General features: G+C 40.3%; 2 protein-coding genes across 3 annotated transcripts; one reads left to right on the top strand and one right to left on the bottom strand.

Annotated features, from left to right (window-relative positions):
- Positions 1-97: 97 nt before the first annotated feature.
- Positions 98-11,115, top strand: gpr137c (G protein-coupled receptor 137c). Of its 2 annotated transcripts, none has more exons than XM_088289921.1 (8): positions 98-898; positions 4,290-4,339; positions 4,648-4,755; positions 6,017-6,149; positions 7,037-7,183; positions 7,571-7,696; positions 8,626-8,744; positions 9,002-11,115. In XM_088289921.1, exons 1-8 carry the CDS (start codon positions 521-523, stop codon positions 9,219-9,221), a joined length of 1,281 nt encoding a protein of 426 aa, XP_088146047.1. In that variant the 5' UTR covers positions 98-520; the 3' UTR covers positions 9,222-11,115. The 2 variants fall into 2 exon arrangements, with proteins under 2 accessions (XP_088146047.1, XP_088146046.1); XM_088289920.1 differs by having other exon boundaries at positions 6,011-6,149; positions 9,002-11,114.
- A 422-nt stretch (positions 11,116-11,537) lies between these two features.
- acp2 (acid phosphatase 2, lysosomal) lies at positions 11,538-21,125 on the bottom strand. The gene is made up of 13 exons (XM_088289922.1): positions 20,958-21,125; positions 17,869-17,964; positions 17,484-17,570; positions 16,276-16,336; positions 16,075-16,166; positions 15,897-15,995; positions 15,694-15,783; positions 15,530-15,613; positions 15,399-15,447; positions 14,365-14,447; positions 14,172-14,278; positions 13,129-13,304; positions 11,538-12,229 (listed from the first exon to the last, which is right to left on the bottom strand). Exons 1-13 carry the CDS (start codon positions 21,042-21,044, stop codon positions 12,087-12,089), a joined length of 1,254 nt encoding a protein of 417 aa, XP_088146048.1. The 5' UTR covers positions 21,045-21,125; the 3' UTR covers positions 11,538-12,086.
- Positions 21,126-21,658: the final 533 nt, after the last annotated feature.

The raw sequence follows: 21,658 nt of genomic DNA, 5'->3' as shown, positions 1-21,658 counted from the left end.
AAAAGCACATTGTGGAGGCTGGGTGCCACGGTCAGCCAATATAATAGCTCGCTGGCTGAGTGGGAGTGTCTCCCACGTGGGCACCTTTGGTAGGAAACTGTCTCGACTCGTTGGCTCCTGAGTCATCTGTATAGCATCGAAGCTGGTCGATTATTGAGCCAAGATGGCGGTGACAGAGCGCTTTTTTTCTTGTTGAAAACTAGAGCTTGGGGGCGGGTCTGCAATTGCATCACAGCTGATCTGGAGAACCCCCAGGCCCCTCCCCCCCAGTTGTTTTTGCATGAGTCGCAGGAGAATCTCCTTCTTTATTTCCATTATTCTCTGTGTTTTCAAAAATTGGAATGGCTTTTTTCCTCGTGCAGTTATTTTAGGTCATACAGCCTCGCGCGGTTGCACGATGTCCCTTATTTTCAGGAAAAATGCTTTGACCGCACATTTCAAAGGAATCTTTTGTGAATACAAGTACGCTTTGACCCAGTTTTGCCGTTCGCGGCTTTGCTTGTGTTAGTCACCAACGGAGATGTTTTCGACCGCAGAGGAGGTCACTTCCAGCTTGTTGAGCTCCATCCAGGAGAACCCCGCAGGAGATGTCATCTCCCCTGCTTTGGAGCTGAGCCTCACCACCGCGTACACCGTCCTGTACTTTCTCCTCTTCGGCTTCGTCTACCTGCAGCTGTGGCTCATTCTGCACTACGGATACAAGCGCTTCAGTTACCAGAGTGCGTTCTTGTTCCTGTGCTTGCTGTGGGCAGCGCTCCGGACGACCCTCTTTTCTTTCTACTTTGAAAATGGGGCGCAGGCCATGCAGCTGCAGCCGCTGGCCTACTGGCTGCTTTACTGCTGCCCGGTGTGCCTCCAGTTCTTTACCCTCTGCTTGCTGAACCTCTACTTCTGGCAGGTAAGGACTCTCAACCGGCTCGGGTATTTCGTTTCTTCGTGTGTTCAGTCATTCATTCAGACAACAAACGGCACTTTATTGTGCTCTAATGCTTATAAAGTGAATTTGCAATTTAACACAATAAAATGCACATTTGGTAAAAGAGTAATTAGGAGTTGACAGTAATGCATGATAAATAAGATCTGTGAGAAAATCAGGTGTCTCTGGCCCCACCTGCCTCTAATTTGATATCCACAAAACCACAGCGCCTGAGGAAAACCTGTTAACTTGTTACCATAGAAAAACACCTTATTTGGAACGCTATCTAGTGAAAATTTGCTAGTAATCCTTTATATGTCCAGCAATAGATAAATTAATACGACACACATGATGATGCACTGGGGGTTTATGGGGGGGGATGCATGGCACATAAGCAACCCCACCCATGGTAAACCCAAAAAACTGAATAGGCAAGCAAACATGTTGGGCTAGGCAATACACAAAACTCATATGTATTATCCAGCAAAGTCTTGCACCCACTCACCCCACTAATCCGCCAACCCACCCTTGTCAAACCATCTGAATGGCAACATCCACAATGGACACACGACGCGGCATCAAGGCAAGGTGTCTTAATTTAGTTACATAGCGCGTTTGACACAAAAGGTAACTCACTGTGCTTTACATGATTACATGTGCAACATTTGAAAGCATTTAAAGACAAAACAACTGAAGACATTGAAACAAAGTACAGGTATTGAATATAGCTTATTGTAATGACTAAAAGAACGTATAGTGCAAAAAATGAAATAAATGAAGTCATTAGAAATAAAAGAAACACTTTTTTTTTTAATCAGGACTCATTTTGCTATCTTGTGGGTTTAATATTAGCGTAATGCCACAGAGGCAAGTACCATCTTGACGTGCGTAAACCAGAACTAGAGCAATTTTTAATTTTCTTTCATCTGTGCGGTCTGCCACAACCCAGCCCCAAGTGAGTGGTTAGGGACCACGAATTTAGATTGGCGCAAATTTTAGTAACTTGACTTTTTGACCTATTACTTGACAATGCGATCACATGACCTTAACAACATGTTTCATGAAATGTAATCCCTCACGTTCTCTAAAACATATACAAGTTTCGGAGATGTAAGATTATTTGTTTAGCAGCAATACGGGGTCAAAGTATACTGTACATACCCCATAGATCAATCCTGTTTGTTTTTTGTTTTATTGATGATTATAGAACAAAAATATGTAAAATGAACCCAAACATTTGGCACATCACAGTTTGTAGAAAAGAGCTGTTTATGTGTGTCTGCAAAACACCTCCCCACGAATACGGCTAAATCTCCATTTTAAGGAATATTCTCTTGAATCCCAGAGAAGTGAGGAAGAAGTAATGAGGCTGTTCAGACTGGTCACATGACATCTGTTCAAACACAGTTGCCCATCAGATAATTTGTGCTCACAAGAGGTAAAGTGAAGACTTTGACTGGAACTTTATTGCTTTTTTGTAACTTGGTTACACCAGAAACAGATATTTAATAATGCCTTTATTAGTCCCACAATGGGGAAATTCGAGATTCAAACCCAGGCCTCCTGGGGAGACTGGGTCCTGAACGCGGCGCCTTAGACCACTCGGCCATCCTGGCAGCCACGAGATTCGAACCCAGGCCTCCTGGGGAGACTGGGTCCGGAACGCGGCGCCTTAGACCACTCGGCCATCGTGGCAGCCTTCTGATGACATAATATGTATGTAAGGACCACTTGAACAACTGCTGCAAAGATTTAATTAGTTTCTCTCTCTCTCTCTCTCTCACTCTCTAATGATTACCGGTAATCCATCCCACAAAACAATTTTTTGATTAATTTGATAATCGATTAGTTATCTGAATCAAAAACCGTTCTAAAATCATTCATCTTGGCTCTCTTTTTTTCCTTTTTTTCTTGCATGGCAAAAACCTGTTATTTGAACAAGGTTGTGTAAACTTTTTGTATCCACATCACCGGGTAGATATGCATCATATAAATCCATGAGGATACTACCGACAATGACATCGCATTATCATTTTAATCAGCATAAAGTACTTAGGAGAGCCAAAATACAGCTCCATTAAATCATGGTGTATCACATTTTGTTCCTTCCCTATTGGCCCAAATGTGCTAAATGTGCAAAAAGGAAACAGCACAGTGGCCCATTGCACTGGTAGATGGACCTTTGTGAACACATCCTGCATTCGCACGCCACAGGCAATCGGTGTTTGAAGCCATAAAAGACTCGAGCTTCAAACTGCTCTCTATACTGTAGCTACTGACACTATATGGTATATACGTGCCTTCCCCAACACATGCAGAACAAAGCGCCCCCGTGATTTTCTTTCTCTCCTTACCTTTGAGCACGTCGTTATACTGTACTTGTACTGTTAATCAAGTTGATTATATTTGCAACACAAAGACACGCATCCATGATGGATATAAGCGCGGTTTTATGTCCCTGGTGCAGTTGCCTCCTTTCTAGGCCGCCTTCTGACCTACATTGTGGCACAAAAGGCAAGATTGTTTACACATATGCAGTTATGCAACTAGAAAAAGTCAGCGGAGACAACGTTGAGTGAGCACACCACAAAAACCGCAAGAGTCGTGGAACCCAAAAGAGAGAAGAAGAAAAGATGATTATCTTCTGATTGGGTCTTATTGAAATACACTTTCGGCTCATTTAAAACGCTCTCTCACACTCTGTGAACTGATGCAGAAAAATGCAAACCACTGCCAACTTGGTGACAAAAATCAGAAAAGGAAAAAAAAAAAAGAAGCCAGAAAGGGGAAACGTTTAATGTTAAAAGCAAGTAGCAAGTCTTAGAAAAACATGCCCTAAGCTGTTTTTTGCCACTCCCAGGTGAACTTTAATAGACAACCACAAGACAAAGGGAATTAAACATGTAATTAAAACAACAAGAGCAGGCCATAGCAACAACATAAGTAGTATTTCCGTAATTATTTTTAAGACCGTGTAGCCGTCAATGCAAACTACATCAACCAATCAACTCCTTCTATATACAGTATCACGTTGCTAAAACATTTTATAACTTAAAGACTAAGAGTGAGAAGGAGTTCGCTTCATGAAGTGTAACGCATGCATGTTAGCTTAAAGTTGAGGAATTGGGAGCTGTGTGAGGGCATTGCAAATCCAATTTATTTACACCTCACAGTGTGTTGTGTGTGCATGCGTGTGTTAGTGTTCATTTCATTACACAGGAATGTCCTGAGTCTGTGTCAAGTTCGCATGGCTCTACTAAGAGAAGGGAACATTTTACTCCTCTTCCGACCGTCTTCTCATACCCAACACATTTGAACCATAGTTATTTTTATTGTTGTTTTGTGTGTGTGTGCGTGTGTGTGTATTTCTTAGGTGGTGTTCAAGGCAAAAGCCAAGTATTCCCCAGAGCTCACCAAATACAGGTTGGTTGAAATACAAATATTTTCCGAGATAGGAATCTACCATTGTGTTTGTTGTGGTTGTAATTTGCAGTGCTGTCATAGTTTTTGTCATGTTTATTTTCCAGTGACCTTATCATTCATTTGAAAATTTGAAGATGATATTTGACGTGCACAATAATCAGGTTTTTCATTTTTTTTTTGTCTTTTTTGGGCAGCACTGGTCTCATATTTTTTTCAAATAGATGGTGTTGCAGTACCTAATGAAGTGTATAAGAATGAAAACATGAAAATGCTGTGCTATACTGTTTTTTACTTGTCTTTCTCTGCAGGATTGCGCTGTCATTGTTCTTCCTGTCCCTCTGTATATGTTTCCTGGTGGTCAATTTAACATGCGCATTGTTGGTGCAAGGAGCTTTGGAGCATTCAAAATTGCCAAGGTAAGGGTTAAGGATATTGTAATAACAAGTTAATTATTACAATAAAGCAGATACATTGTTAGCCTATTGGCATGATTGCCCAAGTAATTTTTTTTAACGCTTTCAGAAAACGAGAAAAAAAATAATTCTACAAACAAGATGGATCCAGTTGGCAGATCAGATTTTAACCTGCAGATTTCCATGACTTTTTATTCTTGCTGGCAGGAGCGCCGAAGTTAGTTGCACCAACATTATGAACCCCGTCACATTCACAGAGCCACCGGTGTGGAATTTTGAAAGCACGGTGAAAAGTCCGTAGAACATGCCAGATTGTACTGTAAACCAATGTTGATTAAGTCAGTCCACACTGTTCTAGTATCCAGCAGCGAAGATAAAAGTACAGTTCGAAAGGAGAGGTACGGTTCGGTTTTCATCAGCATCTGAGCCCTCCACCCAAAGCAGGACGCCCACAAGGTGGCGCCACGACTGTCGGGCCGGGTGACTGCCGAGAGCTCTCATTAATGTGAAAGGGACCCAGCAAACAGCGTTTACACTCGCGAGCATTTTATTTATACCAAGTTTCAATAATTCTAATAAATATTGTCTTTTTCAATCACGACATTCTGAAATTTGGGCGTAGCTTAGAGTCCTTGCACGACATGTCAAGTGCATGTTGGAGTGTTCACGCATGACTTGTGCACTCGATGTCGCCGTGTGTCACCTCACACAAAAGTGGGGCCTGCTTGTCTGACATATACTTCAGCACAAAACTAAACAATAGAAATGAAAATTTGCTGTCATTTCCATACTAAACCTGTTTTTGTTGTTTGTTTTTACAAACTACGTTTTCAGCTCCCATTGGCTCAATTTTAAATCTTAACAAAATAACTTTACTGACGTGAACTAACCAGGACCATGGATGATGAGTAAAATTTGTGTGCATTCCTTCATGTCACTGCTGTCCCTGATTCTACCTTTTAAGATCTCAACTGCGGTTGACTTGACCTCTATTGACCTCTGTGACATGGCATCTATTGTCGTCTTTTTTATGTTGACGTCATCCACCAGCTTATTTCGACATATGAGGAGTACAAAGTACAGATTGTTCCAATATACAGAGTCAAAGTGAAAAAGTTGTCAGGGTAATGAATACTCAGGAAAAGTGCAGACGCCTCAAGAATTTAGTAGGCTAACGCATCTCACTCAATAAATCTGAACTGGATGCAGAGTATGAAAATGTCTGAATCTTTTAACATGTGACTTGTCATGTGTCAAGCGACAGGAGTGTGAGACATGCCGTCTTGGCACGCGTCCTGATCAACGACAGTCTATTTGTCCTGTGTGCCGTGTCTTTGGCCATTTGCATCTTCCGCATCGCCAAGATGTCCTCCGCCAATGTTTTCCTCCAATCCAAGGTAGGAAAAGGTGAAAGTCAACGTCACACACTGGCGGTAGCTCACAATCGCAGACCAATCTTTAAAATCGTACACCTTCAATGCGCAAAATTAGGCATATCACCAGTTTGATAAACTGGGTATATTTTAAATCGTCATTGTATCACTAGCTAGCTAGCTAGCTAGTTAGGTAGCTAGCTAAACTGTCTGTCTGTAGCAGCCTGATAAAATATACTGAAGTTAACGTGGAAGAAAACATGGAGCTGGGACACAGGTTGCAAGCGAAACTTCACAGGAAAAACTGAGGAATTTTGAATACTAAATAGGACTAAATAGTACTTAAATTGTAATAAATAGTACGGTAGTGTGGAACTGCCAATGTGAAATGTGAATTAAAAAAAAAATGCTTTGAATTTTATTTTCGGTGTGTTATTTGTGTGAAACATGTTTCAAACTGGCTGAGTTAAATGTCAGGAGCAGGAGAGCCATTTGAGCCAAAGCAACACGCAAACATGTCTGCTAGGAGCAAAGTCATTTGCTGGCTATTTTTCACTGACTGCTGCTTGATGATTTCAAGGACTACAACTCACAGGCAGCTGTCCGACTTTTTCTTCTCCCGGCTAACGGCCGTTCCGTAATATCGCATTTAATATTTTTTTAAATCCCCCCAACGGCTTCTGTAATAATTAAATTGCCAATGACGAAAACGAAGGACATTAGTTTTAGTTAGTTTTATCGGCGTAAAATGTAGTATCAAATTTCATATTTTTAAAAAGCATTTCCCTTTTTATTTTATTTTGTTCATGAAAAAATTTCAGTTTTAATTATTTCATTAGTTTTCATTAACGACAATATTCTTGGTGCCAATACACTTAAAGAGATTGTTTTAATGTTCTGTTTTTCTGCAGGGGACATCAGTGTGTCAGGCCACAGTTGTCGGAGCAATAGTGATTCTCCTCTACACATCGAGAGCTTGTTACAATCTGGTGGTGGCGCTGTCACCACTGGGCAGACCTGATTTGTGCAACAACAACTGGTACAGTGTTTCAGATCAGGTGAGTACACAATGCTCAATTTGGGGAGAGGTGTTAGTAACATTTGTGACACCTGGAAAAAAAAAAATGCAGCAAAATTCAGCAGAATTTTTGATGATTTAATTAAATTAAATTGTTGAAGAAAATTCCCATAGCTAACATAGTTTAAGTTACATGTGCCAATACTGATTCTGAAGGCCCTGGCAAGATTGGCACAATCATTGACAAATGGATTGAAAAAGAAAATCCATGAAAAACATGGACCACAGAAATGACATGGAAAATCACCAAAAAATGTTTATACAATTCAAATGCAGGGGAAGGCACAGGGAGGCTATGCTTCCCATGTCTGCTCTTACTGCCCTTCCGTGATACAATATTTAAATTGTTTGTGCGTGTGTGTTGCAGGCTGATGTTCTGAAGTTCAGCGACGAGGCCTACATGGTGTATGGGATTATTTTGTTCCTTTGGGAGCTGCTGCCTACCAGTTTGATGGTGCTTTTCTTCCGAGTCCAGAAGCCCAAACAGAACCTGGTAAAATAATAAGTCATTATTTTATTTTACTTTATTTGTGTGTGGGAGAATGTAAACATCTCAATTTGACATAAAAAGATGATTATGTGAGATCAACAGTTCAATAACATATTTCTTCATCAGATACACCGAATTTCAAACTGAACTTTATTTGGTACAAAATAAGCGTTTCGTGTTGCTATTTTCGCTTCAAAATAAGTACTTTGCGCCACATTAATACATATTGAAGAGCAAAACCGCGACTCAAATGCAGACCGTCCAAAGTAGTGATGTCTATTGGGAGCCATTCTCATGTTCACTTGAAAGAGACCAATTAGTCACTGACTCATGCAGTAAGCGCACACAAAGGACAGGAGACGAACCAGCTGCTCAAAGCAGAGGCACTACTTTTCTTTTTTGTTATTGCCAATCTTAATGATACAAAAGTTATCTGGATGTTGTTTTTCATTTTTCTTTTGTTTGGTTTATTTGTACTCTTCACTATTCTTTCTAAAGGATAAATACATTTGAATACATAAAATTCATTTACAGCAGAATTTTTAAAAATAAATTTAGCTTTGATAATCAATTTCTAGACAAGAAAATAAAGTTTACGGATATACACAATGTGAATTTAAGAAAGAACTTGCAAAAAATGTAAAAAAAAAAAACAAAAGCATCACAAAGTTAGTTTCTCCTCAAATGAAGTTGTTGATTCTCAAATTGACATCGGCAGGCGTACCAATTTTCACTGTCACTACATGTCATTGGCATAGATAGACGAACAAAGACGCATTTGTATTTAAGTGCAACTTTTAATCTTGGTACACTGTCCTCTTATGTTTTTAGTCGACAATAAAAGGAAGGAATTCACCTCATAGTACCAATCCTTTACAAAAAACAGAACTGGTGTAACACACGTGTTATAACAAAGTTTGAATGTGTGCCAGGTTCCCACAGGAATCCTCAACAGCCACACATTCGGCTCCAGGGATTCCTTTTTTGACAACCCAAGGCGATATGACAGCGAAGATGACCTGTCCAGAAGCAACAGGGGTGATCGGGCCAGGTGCGACTCCACAACCATGCACACACAACTAAAGATTTTAACGTAGTCTGCTAGAATTTGATGAAAGTCGAGTCAAATTTAATCACGTCATTGATTTTCAGCACTGTACACCTGTCCCAAATCTTTTTTTTTTTGTGTGGAATTAAAACATTTAATGGGCCGCTTGTGGCCCCCGGGCCGTAGTTTGCCCACGCCTGGCCTAGAACATTCAGGGGGAGACACAGACACTCTCAATCATTCTCATGACTCTCTTTCAGCTTGCCCACCTCGACTGCGCAGCCCAGTTGCGTATCCAGTTGGTATGGCTCTATCCAGTGTAACGGGACCCTGCCGTCGACCCAGACCGCCTCCACGGCCCCCCTCCTGTTCGCTTACGGAAACATTCAAAGTACCCAGCACCACCACCACAACTACTACTCCACCCCACAAAGTAACCACCACCATCACGGGTATTATCACTCCACCCCTCAGAACTGAGTAGATAAAGCCCTTTCATTTTGGAACCACCTCCCAAGTTTGGGGAACAAGGATCGTCGAATGAGAAATAATACACAGTCCTATGTGCAGATTGTGGACCAGGAATGTAGCACCAAAATTCCTGACCAGAATCCTTAGAGTCATGCTTTTATGGGGGTTTAAAAAATTACCTGCTATAGTCAGTGTTGATTTAGGATGAAAAATATGTTGATATCAAAGGAACAAAAAGGACACGTCATTAGGACACTTAAATAAACTACATCAAAAGGTCAGACTTTAACAAAAATGTCCAAATGTCAGTAGAGGGCGGGACTCCTCCAACATTTAACTTTTAACCAAAGTGAAAAAGCTTGGTTTCTCTTTTTGTCTTTCAATATGTATATCCTCAATTCATGCTTTTTTTTTTTGTCCCCATCATCTCTCAGCCTTCACCCAATTTCTGAGTGAATTGCAATTTCAAGGTTCATAACATGACTTATTGTTTTTGTAGTTTGTAGGTTTTCTGTTTGTGCTTATCCTCACTGGACTAGCAGGTGAGCTGGAGCCTATGCTAGCAAGGTTTGAGCAACAAGTAAGGCACACCTTGGACTGGTCACCAGCCAATCACAGGTCATTTTGGATACCGTTTCCGAAATGGGCTCTTGAAGTGCGACAGCGTTAGCATGTCTTGTTTTTCTCAGTTTGCATGTTCTCCTAGCGCTAGTGTGGCCAGCCATCCGAGATAGGCTGGAACTAATCTGTGATGCTAAGCAGGAGAAGCAATGAATGGATGGAAGAACCGAATCAAGTTTCCCTCAACACATCATGACTGAATGTGATCGGCAGTAGTTTCATAGCTGCAAATATCAATGCTACAAAATTAAGTATATTTGCACCATCTATTGTAGATGCCACAGTAATCAAGAATAAGATTGTCGTGGTCCACAGTTGGACAGTTTGGCCAAAAAAACCTTTATAAGCTTTCCTGCAACCTTTTGCACTTGAGATGTTTGTCCTCTGAAAGAGGAAGGAGACGTCACTCTGCCGTCACGTCAAATCTCATACTTTTCATTCCTTACGGAAAATGTTTGCACAAGATAGTCAATTGATGTTTGTATGGAATCATTTGCATGTTTCGAGGTGAATGCCTGTTTGTGATCCGAACAATGAGGATGCTTTTATATGCCTTTTTTTTTATTATTCACCATAGCTTTACTGATTTAGCAAGTTTGTACTTTTTCATTGTTTTTCCGTTGTTGGTAATTGAATTTGCGTTTGGTGTCTGACCTAGTTTCCGAAAGCAAGTTAACATGCTGTGTGTTAAATCTCGAAGTGAATTCAGATGGTCGTGGCCTCTACGTGCCCTGAACTTGATAAATAGCAAACAGAAATGAGGCAGATTGTGAAAAGTCTCATTTCGCCCCCCATGTTTCAATGAAAAATACCCAAAAAATGAATAAAATAAATAACTTGCAGTTTAAATCACACCCTCTTTTCTGAAAGGTAATCCCGAGGGAAATATCAGAAAAGGAGAGCTCGCAGCAAAAAATGGGTCCACAAGCGGTGGAGTTCAAATTCATACTCTTGTCGAAGCCGCTGACAGCTTGTTCTTGATATGTGGTCAGTTTCCAAAAAGTTTGCTGTTACTCATTGAAGGAAGTTCTCTCTATTAACATGTGAAAGTAGCTTGTGCAGTGCATGGCTCTGCGTCATAATGCAATAAGTCAGCTTTTTGTTCTCTGATGCAATCTCTCAAAAAAGGTTTTGTCTTTTAACCAAGACCATACTGAATGTAACCCGTTTTGTGACCGACAAATCACTAACGTCATTAAAATAAGCAGTTTGAATAAAGGCTTCCTGCACTGTTTCTGAAAAAAAGTCAGGTTGTCAAATCATTTTACCACCTTAAACTCCATTTTACTTGAATAAAGTCGTCTTTGAGGGATTTAATTTAACAGCTATATTGGAAAAGAACATTCCTAAAAAAAAAAAAAAGAATCGCAAAGTAAACAAAGTACCGATCATTCAATAATCTGCTTGCAAACAAACTAAGCCTCAGAGCAAGGCTGACAGACATCGTTATAATTTTTCATCAAATGTAGTGTGAGCATGAAATGGAAAATAAAACAAAACTGCACCAACTGGAGTACTGTAAACAATAATCATGAAGTCAGGATTGAAGTATGTTCCAGTGTTGCATAAGTTACTCGCAGTTTAAAACAGATGCTGACACACCAAAGAGCGACTTTCAGCTTCCGAAATAAAACAGTCTGTTACCCCTGATGAAATCACACCATTTGAGGAAGTGGAAAATTAGGTCACAAGAGACTACTCAAATCAAAATTGGTATCGTGCGGTTTAAAAACAAACACATGCACAGATTTTGAAAACGGAACGATAACGATTTACAAACATCAGAAAACGACAACTGCAATTATTTAAGGCATGATGGTCATTTGGCCTCTGATTTGACCAACGGCTTAATAATTCACAAGATTCAAACAATGGACACATTTGCAAGAAAGAAATGTAACCTCTGTCGATTAAAAAAAACAAAAAACCTCAAAGTAAACATTCTTGACTTTCATTCACATCATTGCACCAAGTACAATAATTCAACTCGATTCAAATCAGAAAAACACATCCCAAAAAAAGCAACAAAGCCGTCCATGTTGCTCCATGTTTTCGTCAGCATGATAGCTTTAAAACATTTGTAAAAGCAAACTTGATACTCATAAAAAGGGGGAGAAACAGCCTGTGAGTTAAAAACCAGAGTTGATTAAACTCTCAAAGAGATGTTAAAGTTCATCATGGACATCCATCATCTTGGCTGCTGTCCAGTGATGAGGAGCTGGTAAGACTAAAAAGGAGAACCTGGCACTTCTGTCAAGATTCCTCGGCCCCCTCGTGGCTGATCTGGCGATATCCCTGGTTGCCCAACGGCTCCTTGTGGCGAATGATGGACAGGAACAGGGCGACGATGAGGACCAGCAACAGGGAGCCGAACACCGCCAGAGTGATAATCACCTCTGAGGGACGGTGAGACAAACAGTGTGGCTTGTCATCAGCTGAAAATTGCGCTTATACAACGTATTGAAATCTTTACGAATTGTTTCCCATACACTTTAACCTGTCCTAGTCGATAAATGAATAAGACGGTCACAACTGTAAAATTTCTCATTCTTTGCAGAGGATAAAGGACATAGGCTGTTCTTTCTCTAGCACATCAGGTTTTCATAATATAACAATAACCTTTAATCCAGTAGTAATTAGTAATATTTCTAAGTTAGGTGCAGCAACAGGTGGAATTTCTTTCTGAAACATTGTCATAGCTATAATTTACAACATAGGGTAAAATTTGTATTGCCCAAGCTTTTATCGGTCAAACTTCAAAAGAAAATATCACAAAAATCTGATATTCTATAAAAAAGCAAAGACATTTTTAAATAGCGTCAAAAATACATTTATGGCCACAATGTCATTGTACTAAAATTTGCTGTTTTGACCAATTGATATTGATATTGGAGTAATTTAAATTGAGTGGTAGTCTTTGTGCTTTAGTACATGCCTTTTCCCAATCCTCTGTGGCAAAGGTGGGAATCGAAATACAAAGGTTTTGAGCTCATCTAATCGAGATTCAGAAGACATTTTACGGGGCAGTAAACCCCCGAAAAATCTTTACGAGAATATGTACTATGCAGTCGCATTCGGCGAGGTCGCTTGGAATAATTCAACAAGCAAAATTCCACAAGGAAAGAAAAGATCTTAATGACAAAATAAAGCGATGCCAAGGTTCTAAGCCACCATAACTTGTGAAAGCAGTTTAGGGTCATCAAAACACAATAGATGAAAAGCTACTGAGTTAACGATTTGTATTTCACACAAGCACATTAGCCAACAGTGATATTTTTTTGTGTTGGAGGCTCACCTTTATTGCTCCCACTTGAAGGCAACTGACACTCCTTCTGTCTGTCCTCAGAAATAGACAGCTTTGTAATTTTCACAAACTCCTCTAGGGGGCAGTCCAGGGAGCAGCCTGGCAACTGAAGTGCATAAGGCTCAACCGTGCTGTCATTCCGGTAAAACATGGACACAGTCTGAGACCTGCGAGCACACAAAGCAGGAAGTTAGTTAGTCGTGGTTTTTGCGGTGCAAGTTTCCAATTATCCAATTTTACTTCTTCAATTCCTGCAAGTCTAACAGCTTTTGTGCTCAACCAAAGAGGACCAGATTTGAAACCAAGTATGTGAGACAGCTCACAATGTTACAATAATTGCACTTAAATGTTTACAAACTGTACTTGAAGGCTGGACGCAAATGTACGCAGTTCTTTTTTGGCGTATTACATCAGTAGTTTAGATTAACTTGTGCTTGATGTCATTGCGTTTGAGTCATCGATACTATCTTTCCACCTACATTTGAGAAAATATTTTATCGGTCCTTGAATGCACTTCACTCTCAAGTTTTGTTTATTTCTCTACTGATGCAGCTACCAATAGCCCGTGCAGTTTGCTTTATCTATTATGAATTGCCTGAATTCAATTTGTTTTGCTATGTGAAAATGCAACAAGGTGAGACTCGTGGCATAGTGTCGATGTTAAGCACTCGTTTGAATGTATGCCTATTTTGATCTAAAATGGACTAAAACCTTTTTGAGTTTCCCCGCGACGACATTTACTAAAACGAGACTAAAATCTTTTTTTTGAGTTTCTGTCAACTAAGCTTAGACTAAAACTTTTTTGAGTTTTCGGCGACTCAAACTATCACGAATAGGAATGACTAAATGAGACGGAAACTAAAAAGCATTTTCATCCAAAAGACTAAGAGTAAAATCTAAAATGCCTGCCAAAATCAACACTGGCCTGGAGCCCTGGTCATGGTTCAATAAATATTGCAAAACATGTGTGCATGCTTGCTTCCTTCCCATATGTATTTGCATATGTGTGTGTGTGTGTGTGTGTGTGTGTTTACCCGCTTTCATCTGAATACAGCTCAATCATGTGACAGGAAGCGTACGGTGGTTGCTTTCCATTGAAGACATTCAAGCTGACCTGCAGAGCTGTCACAGTGGTGTCATGCTGGCCAACACACACACACACACACATACAATTATTACTCCAGCCACTGAAATACAGAAATCAACTCTCAAAGTGCATCATCTCACCGCAGAAAGCATCATCAGTTTTAGATGCTTCTTTTCCTTCGCCACTCGGGAAAGATTTTTGACTATTTCACCCAACAGGATCCCTGAAAGACAGCGAGAAAAGACAACAAGCGAGCCGCCATAGAGGTTAAGTCGAAGTTCATGATTTATGGGAAACAATGCAGAGTGGGGAAAAAAATGCATCGCAGACAATGATAAAACCACCCAGGAAAAAAACGAATACACGATGTTTACTTAATTAACTTTCTCACATATTGGTGCTAGTTCAAAGCATTTGAGTAAGTGTTGTGCTACTCTTTGCAGTTCTGAATGAATGCTATTTGTAATTTAGCGTTACCAAGCTAGCGAAATGAGTAATGATAACATGCATGTCGCCCGCTTGTCACACAGATGGGTGAGCGACACACCGCCCCCTTTCTTTGTGCACAAGTTTGGATGTGAAAAACTCGATGTAAAAACAAGCACGGGGAACAGTGTGCAGAACAACTCTTTTTGTAAACAGAAGCGTGAAATCAGACGAGCCTTGCCCACACCCGCCCAAATCTGCTTGTTTAATGCTAGGCTAACAGCAGACATGTAAAGGTAAAAATAAAAGTCGGAATTTAACGAAAAAGTGTTTTGATACAGTATTAAGGCGTCCAGGGGATGGTTGTTGTTGTTGTCGCTGCAAATTTCATGTCAGGGAGTTTAAAGCACTAAGTGTGCCAAATTTCCTGAAGCAAAGTTTGTACGTGTGTAATTAATCAAGTCAATAACTCTGTCAAGGTACAATTGTATCGTCTGACATTCTGGATGCCCTGTAGCCCGCTGATTCATCTTCCGCAGCAAGACTGGCTACTACGCCAGACTTCTGGCATGGGTGATGAGCCTCATGTTTACCGTATTGTGTGATGCGCGGCCATACTGAATGGGCAGAACACAAATAGAGCCAGTAAGACAGCAATATTATCATGAAATGTGAGAGGCTCACATTTTAGAAATGTGGGCAAGATATTAACACCCTTTTTTTTCCGTGTACCAGGATTAACACACACCTCCCTGCAGCCGACTCTTTTCCTGCTGTTTGTAGACACTAAATAAAACCTAGAAAGAATGGAGCATACATAGATTACTAACAGTTTGTTTCACAGTTTGAAATTGAGGAAAGTAGAGGAACAGTTTTTACCCGGAATCCAAAATCTTTCAGAAAGTGGAGCCTTTCCCAGACAGAAGGGGACACCCAATCAGGAGCTGACTTGTTGTGACGTGACTAAGAAAGACATCCGGGCGTACTTTTTTAGTAAGCCATGACCAAGATGACACAACCAAAGTAGTAAATCAAGTATTCACCTCACAGAAGAGGGTGTCGTACACACTCCAGACTGAATCCACGGTCATCGTCTTCAGTCCTGTTTTATTCCCCACCAGTTCCATAATGTCCTGGAAGAAAGAAAAAAAAAACTGTTCGATCCCACTGCTGCCAAATAAAGCCGTTCACATACAATCCATCTCATTATATTGTACACGCTGCAGAAAATGAGAAAAGGGGGGACCTGGTTAGCAGCTGTGATGTTACGGAATTCTTCCGTCTGTTCAGTCTCTTTCATGAGCTCTTCAAAGCGGGGGCAATCTCGCTGAGGAAAGGCCAGCAGCTGAAAATGATAGAAAGATTATGTGATAAATCAATAGGAGTAGAAATCCCATTAAAAGTTGCTATATCCTTCTACATACCTTCTCTTGATTTTGCGGAACTGTATGCACAGGAATGGGCTGCCACATTATGTTTGGTGAGAAAACCTGCGAACCAATGGGAGGGTAGAGACCTGCAAGAGAGGCTTCCTTATAATTGTTACGTCCTAAAACCGACAAGTCACCATTTGGATTGAAGCACTTCCGGGGAACGAGGCAAAAGGAACAAACGGGTGGTGTAACCTGCGAGGTTGGCCTCTACACTCATCAGGGTGCGATCGTAGTCCGTGCTGCGAACTGAGATCTGAGGACACAGAAGTTGCAGATGAAGGCTGGACGGCACTTTACTTGAGTGGACTAATAAAACAGTCCTCTCAAATTTTTTTGTATTAAACAAAATGGATAAACCGTATTGCACCCATATGGCCTGAGGCACTGTTTGATTCATTTCAGAGGTCATGTGACATCGACAGACCATTTTCGACATTACTTTCAGGTGCCCGGCGACATAACGACCTCACATGGCACTTTTTAGTAAGCAAACCCATCTGTCATTTAACCAAGGCAGAAAACAAGGCAAACTTGAATGATGAATTTCGCGTTCTTTTCTATCGTAATTTTCATGCGTTTTACAAATTACATTTAAATTGCTTTGAAGCAAAGTGGAACGTCGGCTGCAATACAGAAGTTGTTTCCAAAACAGGTTTGACTTTGAAAGTTAGATATTTTTAACATTTATTGAGGGACTGGCTGAACTGGTTAATTGGCTTCAGAGTTTCCTGCTTCTTGTGACGCCGAAGTGGATAGCGCTCTACCATCATATGAATTTGGGTGGCGATTGGTCACCGTTTTCAGACACTTGGTGAAAACAGAACGTGGCAACCAAGCCGGGAAACAATATTACAATGCTTTCCCTTCTTACTTCACTGGCGTAGTCTGGTTGATATGTCGTGTATTTTCTGTGGGTTTTAGTGCTGACATCATTTTCACATACCGACCATATATGTGCCATGGTTCAGCCAATCAAGTGACCCTTAAATGGTCAATGAACCAGTGAATAACTGTAGAATTAAAACTGAAGTGCTAAAATCCACATCAAACAATGAACACGGACTTAAGTGGTTTGGGTTTTACTCGTTCTAATAGGACTGCGTGTCGCTTAGAAGCGACATAATCAGGCAGTGCCTTCCTTTTTTTTTTTTTGAGGGGACTTGGGTATTGAGAGAGGGACTCATGTGTGAGCAAGTAGGACACAAGCATTATTAAAATGTTGTAGTTTCAATTATGATAATATGATTAGGAAATATTTGGGGGAATTCCAACACCCTTTCTGCCTTGCATCATTAAACGGAAACATTACACTCAGCTGATCCAATTACGTGATCGGCCCAAATCAGGAAAAAGCTGGCGCCTATTGTTTACAAACGTGCTATAAAGGTCCAAACATTTACCTCATGCCGGAGATAACTTTCATTCAGAAAGCCGTCATAACGCCTCCTCAGAAACTGGCCCAGCTCCAGGTGCTGACGCATCCCTTCCTGAGAACAAAACAAAACCATGCAAAGTGTGGCATAACACTCGGATCAACTTCATTTGAATGGCCTACTAGATCTGTACCTAACCTAAAAGGAGCAACTGATCACATTTTGCAAGCATGCATCCAAATTGCACTCACACAAGCAAATATAAGAAGTAATCAGAGCTGGTCTGTCTCTTGAAATTCAAGCATAGCAGTTTTAGAGTGTACCATAGTAACATCACAAAGGAAATCATTTCATATAGAGTCGATGAAAAACAAATATTCATTCCATGTTTTATCTACTGATGGTCCAGTACCTGTGATAGCTGTCCAAAGCCTTGAGGCCAGGCGCTCTCTTGATATGGGTCAGTGGGATAGGCTTTGACTGGTGATCTGTCTCCATGTCGAAACAACTGCACGAAAGAGAAGTCACATGTGTTACTCAATTGTCCCCATGATTGGATTCCAAAACCTTTATCTTGGTACACCCTGTTTTGGCCACTCATTCTATCAGCCACCCCACAGATAAAGTTTTAGTCCTTTAACAATCTATGTGACTTTCAGTATGTCTCAATTCAAGACATTTATAGTCCACCTTGTGAGGATATATTTATAAGCAACGTGTGCCTACCTTCTCAGGCTTCGTTCACACATAGCCAAATAGTATTTATATCAGCAATCTTCTTCAGAAAAGCGTCATGTTTTGCGCTTAGCCATTCTTGTTCGATTTGTTTGCGTCTTTATTCTGTCGGAATATCCATTTAACGGAACTGCGACATTTGGCGACACATTTCGTTCCAGGATTCGTACAAAGTCCTGAGTTGTCTATTCAGCAAGCACAGGTTCAAGACATCCTGTGCCGGATTTCGGAAAGCAGTCCCAGAACATAAGTGAGCCTGTTGTTTGTTCTGCAATTGGTATGGTGTTCTTTTCTTTGTACAGATGGTACAGACACAATTGTTGTTATCCTCTTGTCAAAGAAAACCCTGCAATTGTTAATAACAAAACAAATAAAACATTGGCCCCGAAGCATTGTGGCTTGTCAATATACATTTCAGTAAGACGTAAGCTACAGGCAGCACCATACAGCTTGACTATTTTTTTATTAATACAATAAATAATTAAAAAAAAGACATTATAAGTACAGTACTTATGGAACCCATGTCTTACTTATACTTTATTTTGAGTTTAGACAAAAATTTATGCAAACATATGCGTGCATACGCTGACGCAAGAGTGTGTTGAAATCTATTGAGTATGCATGACAGGCAGTTAGGTCATGCTGTGATGCAACTACACCATGATCGTGCGCATGCATAAAATTGACCTTTGTCTAAGCGCTGTGCATGGCATTCCTTGCAAATTGCAATCACACATTACTGACCCTGATCTGCACCACGAAAACCTAAATAATGGCTCAGAAGAACAGTTAAGATAGCAGGTTGCATTCGCGAATGCACCCCCCCAAAAAAGAAAACAACAGAGTCCAGTGGATACAAACAAGTAGGTGTATGGATCCCATGTTACCTGTGTGTTAACTACAAAATGAAGTGAGTAGAAAGCGTGACAGTGCTCAAAGGTCGATGCTTGCCGGATGGCTCGTAAGGCCGTCGCGACCTGAGCTGAGCATTTTTTTGAGTCACAAAAAGTGTTCTTGCTAGTTTTTACCTTAAAGTATCTCCACTGGAGTGACATATCACCGGCCCCGAAGGTCATGTGTCAGGCTGGTGAAGTGCTATCTGTGTATAGTATCGGTGCATTTTTACGAATACAGTACTGTGAAGAAGTATATTATCGGTGGAGATAATATCATTATCAGTGCATTCCTTGCAAATTGCAAATCACACATTACTGACCCTTCCATTGACAGCACTCAAAACTGTGAGTACGCTACTCTGTGCTTATCTGATCTTTGACCTTCTCCAGAATAAGATCAATGAAAACATGTGACTTCTAAATCAGTTCAATCATTCATCAGAGCAATGGCCAACAAAACAACTTTTGTTTGGAGGGGGAGGGGAAACAAATGCTAAAATCTTAAACTATAGTGGACCTCCTGTTGTCACACTGTGACATGTGAGATGCTTGATGTCATGGTGTTAACATGGCAACTTAAAACTCGGGCCAAAACAATTTCAATTGTCACATCCCTGACAGATTCTGTGTCTCATTAGTTACTACAACCGACCCAAGCATTAGCAGCATATTATCAAGTGTAATGACAAAAGCTATGCAGGGTTAAATAACATGGATGGATATGAAGAACAGCAAGACAGTCAAATGACAGAAGATGTAAATCATTGTCATTTCACTTAACAAAATAATTCGACACACGTTTTTACTAGTAAGGAACTGGGGGGTGAATTCATCAGCGAAGCACACATTCATTTTAGCATGTAGAAAATGGAAAACAGTCAAATGTAAAGTTATTTGAAGTCATTGTCATGCTGACCTATCAATGTATTGGTGGAAACCCAAATGCTGTACAATGAATTGCCTACATGACCATTCCAATGCACAGTAGAGCAGCAAACATGCGATGGGGGATTTTTTTGTTTTGTGGCCTCAATTTGTAGGGGGGGCATAGGTTTCCATTCATACGAAAATATCAAATTTGTATGTTTCGTTTTTTTGTTTCAGCAATGTATATATTACCTTCCGTTTTCATACATAAGGAACAGAATATGTTACAGATAACCGAGAGATATATAATGAGCAAGAAATACTACACTGTGGGAACGAATTATCTGCACCATTGTTTTGAGAAGTTAAGAAACCCAATCATGCACATCTTCGGAATGGACAAGGATCAGATGACATTTGATTTTCGCTCGGCGATTGGTGACAAAATCATTCTGTCACTGCAAAGTATCATCATCAGCAAATAAAATGTAAACACACTAGGTTGACAGTTGACGCTGTTTAATTACATCGGGTATTTATGTTTCAACAACGTATTTAAATACACTTGACAACAAGCCAAGTAGCTTCGGGACATCGTGCAAGTTTCTAGTTTAGGCGCGCTCTCGTCGAATTTATTCAAAGGGATGATAAAATAAGTTATTTAATTGCATTTATTTACATTACATTGCGCGTCATTTAATTCGTATTCCAAAAGAATGTCTCTTGTGTGTAGGCGATCCATATTCCTAGGCTCAATATTGGAAAGCGGTGACGAAGGATGATTTTGAGGGCACGTCATATTTAAATTGTAGCGTTTTCATCTCCACAAACAAAGACACACACCAAAACCTCGGATTTCATGCCTGGAGCTCAGGTAGACTGTATTATAGTATTAGTAATTAATTCGTCTTATAATGAGTTTTGGAATCTGCTTCGCCGCAAGAGTCTACTTGGCACGGATCGCGCACTAATGATTGCAACACACAGGACCATATACACTCACCACGGTTACATATTCCAATTTTTTCTCCGCTGTGACTTTCCCGTAGAACGAACCCACCACCAAAAGGAGGAGAAATCTGGGGAGCATGACAAAGCTCGTAAAGCCGAGCTTTTCTTAACCGAACTGCAACCGCTTTAGCCAAACAGCGCACTGTATGTCACGTGACGCCGCTCGAGCTTCACATGAACGACCATAGACATCAATTCAACAGACAAGATTTTGGACCACTGTGTTGTGCGATAAAGTGACGGCCATATTGGATGTGTCAGATAATTTGGCTCTCTTTCACGCATATAATAATACTATCAAACAGTTAGGAAACAAAAAAAAATCTAATATTTAATCCGATTATTCCAAAATGTTTGTAAACGTGAGCATTTCAATCTTAATCATTGCAGTAAAAGTGTTGCTAACTGGACTGGAAACACTCATGGGCATGAGAAAAAGAGAAAAAGCTTGAAGGACGAGTTATTCTTTTTTTTTTTTTTGGTTGGCCTAAACGAGTTAAATAAATTCATTCCAGTTAGATTCGGTAAACAATGCTACCTGCTGTTGCTCTATTGTAACTGCATGTCTTCTGGTTAATAAGGGATCGTATGAGGGAGTTCCCATAGCAATGGTGGAGTCATAGATGAAGTTAACTGCCTGAATGCCGTGGACAAAATATAGTCAATTTATTGATTAGATCATTTAAAATGCAG

This window comes from Idiotropiscis lumnitzeri, chromosome 3 (assembly GCF_059441095.1).
Source record: "Idiotropiscis lumnitzeri isolate Australia: NSW breed Sydney's pygmy pipehorse chromosome 3, RoL_Ilum_1.0, whole genome shotgun sequence".
Taxonomy (NCBI): Eukaryota; Metazoa; Chordata; class Actinopteri; order Syngnathiformes; family Syngnathidae; genus Idiotropiscis; species Idiotropiscis lumnitzeri.
This window is presented reverse-complemented; position numbering and strand designations above follow the sequence as displayed.

Bases quoted from the DNA above. Each gene is read 5' to 3' on its own strand.
- gpr137c (XM_088289920.1), top strand. From the start codon at position 521: ATGTTTTCGACCGCAGAGGAGGTCACTTCCAGCTTGTTGAGCTCCATC. The intron at 4,340-4,647 runs GTTGGTTGAAAT...CTTTCTCTGCAG, and splicing joins CCAGAGCTCACCAAATACAG to GATTGCGCTGTCATTGTTCT. The intron at 7,184-7,570 runs GTGAGTACACAA...TGTGTGTTGCAG, and splicing joins GGTACAGTGTTTCAGATCAG to GCTGATGTTCTGAAGTTCAG.
- acp2 (XM_088289922.1), bottom strand. From the start codon at position 21,044: ATGCTCCCCAGATTTCTCCTCCTTTTGGTGGTGGGTTCGTTCTACGGG. The intron at 16,167-16,275 runs GTTACACCACCC...CCTCTCTTGCAG, and splicing joins TGTAGAGGCCAACCTCGCAG to GTCTCTACCCTCCCATTGGT. The intron at 14,448-15,398 runs GTGTGTGTTAAT...GCTGTCTTTCAG, and splicing joins AAAGAGTCGGCTGCAGGGAG to GGATCCTGTTGGGTGAAATA.